The sequence below is a fragment of the Magallana gigas genome, chromosome 4, assembly GCF_963853765.1.
Source record: "Magallana gigas chromosome 4, xbMagGiga1.1, whole genome shotgun sequence".
NCBI classification, from domain to species: Eukaryota; Metazoa; Mollusca; class Bivalvia; order Ostreida; family Ostreidae; genus Magallana; species Magallana gigas.
In genome coordinates, this window is record NC_088856.1 from 18,262,901 (window position 1) to 18,270,359 (window position 7,459).

The following is a 7,459-nucleotide window of genomic DNA, read 5'->3' on the forward strand; positions in this document are numbered from 1 at the left end:
TAAAAATCAATATAAACTTATTCTTTAAATAAAAGTACTTTTAGGATGGAGTTAAGAACAATGAATGGTCCAAGATTTAGGCAAAAAATGGTGTGCAGCTTAATTTGGAAATCTATACCTGTCGTGTTACATGTAATAGAATAAAATCACAATATTGACTTCCATCGTGAAATTTATAATGAAAACAATCCATACAAATCAGAGATTAATATTCTAACTTGAATTGAAATTCTTTCGTCTTCATTGCTCCGAGTTGGGGATATACAACGCCTGTACGCCCCTGTTCTTTTACTGCTTTTTATCGAAGATCCTAAATGGTTTGTTTACAGGAAAATGAGATAAGTATACCACAAAGACCAAAATTGGAGATACTAGAGTTACTTTACTACAAATGTCATATGGTCTGTTTCCAATACGTAGTTATTTAATTGACCTGAATTCAAATATTTTAGATCTGATAAAAGTTAACTTTAAAGAATAACGACTTTATTCTTTAACATTAACACCTTCCGCACATTTTTAAAGGATAAGTTTGTTTCATGATATAACACTTCAACACGCAACGGACTTCCTGTTCACTCTAGCTGTCACTAGAAGGAACACAAATTGTTCAAAGTGTATGTCAAAAACAAAAATCTGATCAACAAAATCTAAAGATTTATGGCCATGCAGTGTTCTAGTCAATTAATAGCCAGAAGAATCGATAGAACACACAAGGAACTGAGTGTAACTTACTAATTAATAATGCCGAGAAAAAATATCCGGTTTTTTTAATCATTCTTAGCCCACAAATTGCCGCGTTAATTCTTTTTTCTTTATAACGAGTAATTGTTGAAGAAAATTTTAGTCGTGACCGAGTGATAGTCGTTTCCCGGAATACCCATTGACATCCCTAGTTTTTAACATTGGTTCAATATATTGAAAAAGATCTATTAGAGACACATTGTATATTAAATACTATAGGTAGCTTATTATTGCACACTACACATGCATGCAACATAATGACAACAGCTATAAAGATACTTTATGTTTCTAATCAAGTTTTCTCCCAGATTACTTAAACATTCATTTGGAAAAATGTTTGTAAACACGGTTTGAATACAGGTCGTACAAGTGTTTGGAAATGATATACTGTACATGTATTTTCTCGTAAACGAGTTCTCTTCATATTGCAATTACATAACTGATGTTTCCTATCTCTGAACTATCCTAATTGAATGGTAAGTCTTCATTTAGATCTACTGCTTATAAATAATTGATCCTAATTAATGCTTTGCTATCTAGCTAAATGAAATAAACAAGTAATCGCAGTTTAATTAATATATTTCTTCAACAGCTAGAGAACAACGACCAAGGCTTTTTCACCTTGACCCTCCTCTTCCTCGAAATCCGAAGCCCCCCCCCCCCCCGGACCTTGTTTTCAAATAAACTGAAACAAACAAAAATTATTCCGTGGGCCAAAGTTTATTCCCTGATTATTCAAAAAACTTTGTATTTAATGAAAGCTGAAATGTGTGATGCTGTGAAATCATTTAAATTCTTGTGTTGATTGCTGAAAGAATGTACTTACGTAGAATCATTTTTACGGATAATAAAGGAAAATCAAATAGGCTACAGTATAATTTGCTAAGGATGTGAAATCTGAGATAAAGGGTACCTACAAAATCAAAGAAATTTAGGTCATAACGAATATTAATGATTTCACAGTTGCTTTGATGCATGCGCGCGCGTGTGTGGTCCTGAGGATAATTATGTTCAAGCTCATTAGGATTATGAGCACACTTTATATAGTAGTCAAAATAATAATTAAATAATAAAACATGCTTTAATCTTCATTCAATTGAATATAGAGACTCACAAAGATCAATCAAACAAGGCATGATATAGTAGTTAAAACGCCATACTATAGCATTGCTCAATCTTACTCAAGAAGAATTCTATAATACTAGTATTTCGATAAATAACCTGATAATAAATATATCTAAAAGTATTAAAAAATATTATAACTAAGCTTATAATATAAATATCCCAAGTGTAAGTTTTTACACGGTGTACCTATAATAATATTTCATGCTCATTCACAGTACTTTGTAAACACAGAATTTGTTATAATAGTCCAGAATAAGAACTTTTTCCCCAGTTGGATGAAGTACAACATTATACGACTTTTCAATTCCTGATAAATCAATGTCCCGACTCTCACCTCCTCCGCATCTTATCTGTCTCAGTTTGTTCTCCATCACGCAAATAAAAATATTGTCTTGTAAATCAAATGCCAGTCCACGTGGATAATCTGTGTGTATAGCCTTTGTTAAAACATCCTTATTGTCTTGGTCTGCAACTACAACTTCCTTGCCTCTAATGATGGCATGATGATCGGAATGAAATGAAGCCGAAATAAATGGACGATCTCCAGACTTTGGGCTATTTGATGTGCGTTTGACTGAAAAATCAGGTGTACAAATCATTTTCTCGGTATCGCTGCATGCGAACATCAGTGATGAACCACGTGAAAAATCTTTAATTGATCCTTTGAGTTGAATAGTTTCCATCTTCGTCAAATTCACGCTATCAGAGAGTTCGATCTGAAAATGATCGACATGAGTGTTAAAAGAAACGAATACTCTATTCATGCTCTCTCCGGAGTGACAAAGGCCAAACGGAGTGGTAGAACATTTGTAAGTGTGAACACATCTTGCGTTAGAGTCGGCTACATCATAAACTTGTAAAGATGGCGGATTTTCGATGGACAGAAGTACTTTTGTGTCATCTACAAATAAGCCATAATAAGCTCTTTTCGGTAGAATAATTCCAGAGAGTTTTTCAAATTTAACCGACATCCAGTCGTTTTGTGCCATGAATTTTCGTCTGGGCAATATATCACTGATGTGCAGTTTAAAAGCAAATTCTTTCAGTGTGTCAATGGTTGTTGGATTTTTTTCAAGCACCTCCACATATTGAAAGTTTTGATCCTCACGAATTTGACGAAGGAAATCTGTATCAGGTTGGGCGTAATCGTATACAATGTCCCAGATTTTCAAATCACACAAACGATTGACATGATCCAAGATTTGATGGCGTACCTTGTGTCTAGTGACAAAGATCTGCTTTGTTGATCCGTTTTCTAGAACCCTATGGAGCATGGTTTTTGCCTCTTGCATTGTTATGGAAAGCCGTTTTACTTCATCAGACGCTATTTCAATATTTCCAACAGCGTCAGAATGCTTCTGTTCAAACTTCTTCATCCATTGGCTGTGGGCCTTGTCTAGAAGTGCCTTTATTTCTTGTACCCTTTTTTCAGTGCATGTAAAAATGTCTTGCTTTTTCGTACTGAGGTTTGCAATCGTATCCTTGTATTCGTTCTGTATATCGTCAAGTTTCTTTAGAAAGTCTTTGAAGAACTCGGGTGTTGTTTTATGACAGCTTTCATCGGTCTCTTTTGCTACATCTTCAATGGACTCCACCTGTTTACAAGTTCTATGCTTGGTAGCAAAGCATATGCTGCAGCATAATTGATCATGGTCCTTGCAGAAGACCTCTAGATACTTCCCCTTATGCACCAAACACGGTTCATCTATTTCTACGTCATTTTTCAAATCTACTATATCTGTGAGACTTACAATTTTATGTTCCTGTAGTACTCTCACGAATGAATGAACTTGCAATCATCACAAATCGTTTCTGTACAAGTTTTACACCAATGTTTTGCTAGAACAGTTTTATCATTTCTCTGACAAAACATGCAATACTTGTTTTCACTTCTATCAGAGTCTACAGACATACTCAGAATCAGCTTATCCTCTGGTAAACTACAGGCCCATTCTTCACTGGAGGCGTCATTACTCGGAGCTTGGATGGACTTCCGACAGACAGGACACTGGATAGTTTTAGGAGAATTATCACCGCTACACGCCGCCGTACTTGATATGTAGGTCTGAATACAGGATTTACAAAACGTATGATAACATGGCAAATACTTGGGGTTCCTTACCTCCTCCAGACATATAGGACAACGGAATTTGTCATCGGAACCTGAAATATTTTCCAGTTTAGATTCGGCCATTTTTGGATGATACTAAAACTTACACACTTTCTACAATATGGATGACGTGATAATCTTCACTTTCGGTATGAAAAATGTATGGAGCGGTAAACAGATGTGTACTTTATAATTAGATTTACTCAAACTGCCACATTTTGAAATCTAATAAAATTCTTAAACAGACACATATAGTACCTGTAGAGAGTCCTTCTCCTATTTTTTTTTTATTTAAGTCGACCTTTACCTCAATTTTACATATACATTGTAATATCAAAGTAATTTTAAAGAATATGATCAATCCAATAATTTTACACGTATGTAAATAGAATTAATAATTTTTTAATGCATATCAAGAGATTAAAAATCAATAATGTAATGCGTCCTTTTGTATGAATGTCCAACAGTTATTGTTCTATTTACAATTATATGTTAGGATTATGGAAATTGATGGTAAACTAACAACAAAGCTTTATGATAAACGCGATGACTTCAATTTTTGTATAGTCAACTTTCCTTTCTATGTAGCAATATACCTTCATTACCTGCATATGGAATTTTTGTCTTTCAGTTAATTCGATGAGCATGCTCTTCGCATGAACAGTTCCTATGGCGAGGCAAGCTACTGACAAACAAGTTGATAAAACAGGAATATCAATAGTTCGTTTAAAGTAATTTTTTCGTAAGTTCTATGGTCGATACAATGACCCCACTGGGTCGCATGTTGACTGACGTTTTTCATACTAATTGTTAGACCATAATTAATCACCTATTTGTCTACGGACTTTTCCGTTTTTATCTCACTTGAGTTGAAAGCTCAAGTGAGCTATTCTGATAACGTTTTGTCCGTCGTCCGTCTGTTCGTCCGTCTGTAAAATTTTTACATTTTGAACTTCTTCTCTAAAACCGCTTGGCCAATTTCAACCAAATTTAGCACAAAGCATCCTTATGGGAAGGCAAATATAAATTGCAGAAATGAAAGACCGATCTTTATTCAAAGCGGAGAAAGCCTCGAAACTGTAGAAAAAGGGGATGCGATTTTTAAAATCTTCTTCTCAAGAACAACTGAGTCAAATTCAACGTGATTTAGCATAAATCATCCTTATGGGAAGGAAAATATAAATTACAAAAATGAAGGGCTAATTCATTTTCAAATTTGAGTAATTTACGAAAATAATAATATGACAGAGAGAATGGGGGTCAATCAGTTTAACTTCAGGCTCGATTTTTCATATATCGAAAACTAGTTTTGAGGGCGAGTCTATGTGAGAAGCAGCCATCTTGAACGGAGATAAATTTGCTTGTTGTGCAACAGTTTACGTGCGAAGGGAATATTTGAAACATCCAAAATTTATTTGTGCCGTTTATGTGAAGTAAATTTAGGTTGAATATTTCAATGCGCTGATATTTTTATTTGTGACGGTGGTTTTAGCTTGTTTTGATTTTCGTTTAAGCATGTTTAGTTCCTTTTTATTTTAACTTGAGAGGAACCATCGTCTTTATTTTAGAATTTAAAATTTTTACGTGTAGACCGGTCAATCAGACAGCTGATTGTTAACATGTACCTGCGCAAAATCTGACGCACTAACTACATATCATAGAATACTATTTATTATGTTGGTACATGTACATGTAATTCGGTACGATCTCTACGTAATGGTTGATAAATGCAACATGTTTTATTAAGATGCTCAGCATTTTCAATTTAAGCGGAGATTATTTTCGCTGCTAGAAATATATAAGTATATATGATGAAAAATAAATTGTGTGTTTTCTTTGTTTTATAGTGCATTTTTCTCTTATTTTAATTGTTTACAAATTTCTATTTACTTACCTGAAAGTCAAGCTTTGAGTTATAACCAAGATACAGAACTTTGCGCACAATGCTACTATATTTTTGTACACAAAGCTGAGGTCATGCTTTAGTTCGTTTATATTTTAAATGCAGCTATGCTGAATAGGAAATAACAAGTTTAAAAATCTTAAGTTGAATGTAATAAACTAATGTGAACAAAAACATGACTCAAACCAAGCTATGTATCTTGCTTATAATTCTACAATTGACGCTGAAATTCTGGTTGATCAATAGAAATGTCTTGCTAAAAGGATGATATGCTGTAACTACTTTCTGGTGCCCCTTCTTAAACGATGAATTGCATAAAATCTACAAAAAATTTTGATAGTTTTTCGAACACAAGTAAATAAAAACGACGTCTTTTAAACAGTTTACATAGCCCTGACACATTATTATGAGGATAAAAGCATTATCGTTGTTCTTAAAAATTGTTGCAACGGAAAATCATCCTTGTAGACATTTGTTGTTTTTTAATAAAGATGAAAATAATGGATAGGCCTTGGTACAATAGAGCGACATGCCTGCCAATTGATTTGAATTATAGCTCTTTAACATATGTGACAACATTTTTCAGTTAAGTTTATTCATCAGTCAAGTGAGTAAGGATATGAATCGTCATACGAAATGAATTCATGCCTGGTAAATGACAATCGTTTATACTGGAGATGGCCAATTAAATGTTTCAATGTTTTTAATTTGAGGAATTGAGCGCATTTATTTTGGTGCATTGAGGTACACTTTTCTTCTTTCACATACAGGATTTTTTAAGATGAAATACAATAACTAGTAAGTAGTCGAGGGATTGAGAAAATGTACCTTTATGCCCTCATGTATTTTACTTGTTTTATAAAGTGATTGGAAAGGAGGGGGGGGGGGGTAAAATAAAGGGAACTGGAAGTTAAGGACGTTAACCGTGAACACCAACTGAAAATGAAGTTATTAATATTGCATATGATCTTATATTTAGTAAAAATGGTATCCCATACAGGTAAATATGTCAGATTAAGTATATGCAAAAACAAGTGTAAAATTCGGATGTTCATTTTTGGTTAATCTCTGCCATATGGCACAATATCCTTTAAACGCCCATATAAAGCCAGTGTTGCTCAGGTGAGCGATGTGACCCATTGTGCCTCTTGTTTCCCGATTTCGACAAAAAGCACACGGCGGGTGTGAACAGTCAGCAGAGGATGCTCACTCCTCCTTGGCACCTGATCCTACCTCTATCTATTTGGAGGTCCGTGTTGCTCTGCTTTGAATTTGTATTTCGTTTTATGGATTTGTGAGATGGTTGATGGTTTGTTATTGTCATTTTTTCATTAATTGAATCCTATTTAGTCCCAGCAATTAAATACCATATTTATGGCACGTTAACTGTTACAAATCTAAGCTATACATACTTTTGCAGTCAATAAACTAGGTTAATTGATTGTCAACTATATCTTATGATCCGTGCAATATAGCTAGAGATTTCAATGACTGAGGTTTTGTAAAATCATATTTAACGGTAGTAATCTATATTACAAATGCTTATTTGATGAAGTTTTTCTGTCTGTGAATCAACG

At 34.0% G+C, this 7,459-nt stretch overlaps 1 protein-coding gene across 1 annotated transcript; it reads right to left on the reverse strand.

The window, feature by feature from the left end:
- Nucleotides 1–2,030: 2,030 nt before the first annotated feature.
- Nucleotides 2,031–4,063, reverse strand: LOC117686522 (uncharacterized). The gene is made up of 3 exons (XM_066083256.1): nt 3,992–4,063; nt 3,750–3,934; nt 2,031–3,666 (listed from the first exon to the last, which is right to left on the reverse strand). The coding sequence occupies exons 1-3, from the start codon at nt 4,061–4,063 to the stop codon at nt 2,079–2,081; spliced, it is 1,845 nt and encodes a 614-aa protein (XP_065939328.1). The 3' UTR covers nt 2,031–2,078.
- Between the last annotated feature and the right edge of the window lie 3,396 nt (nt 4,064–7,459).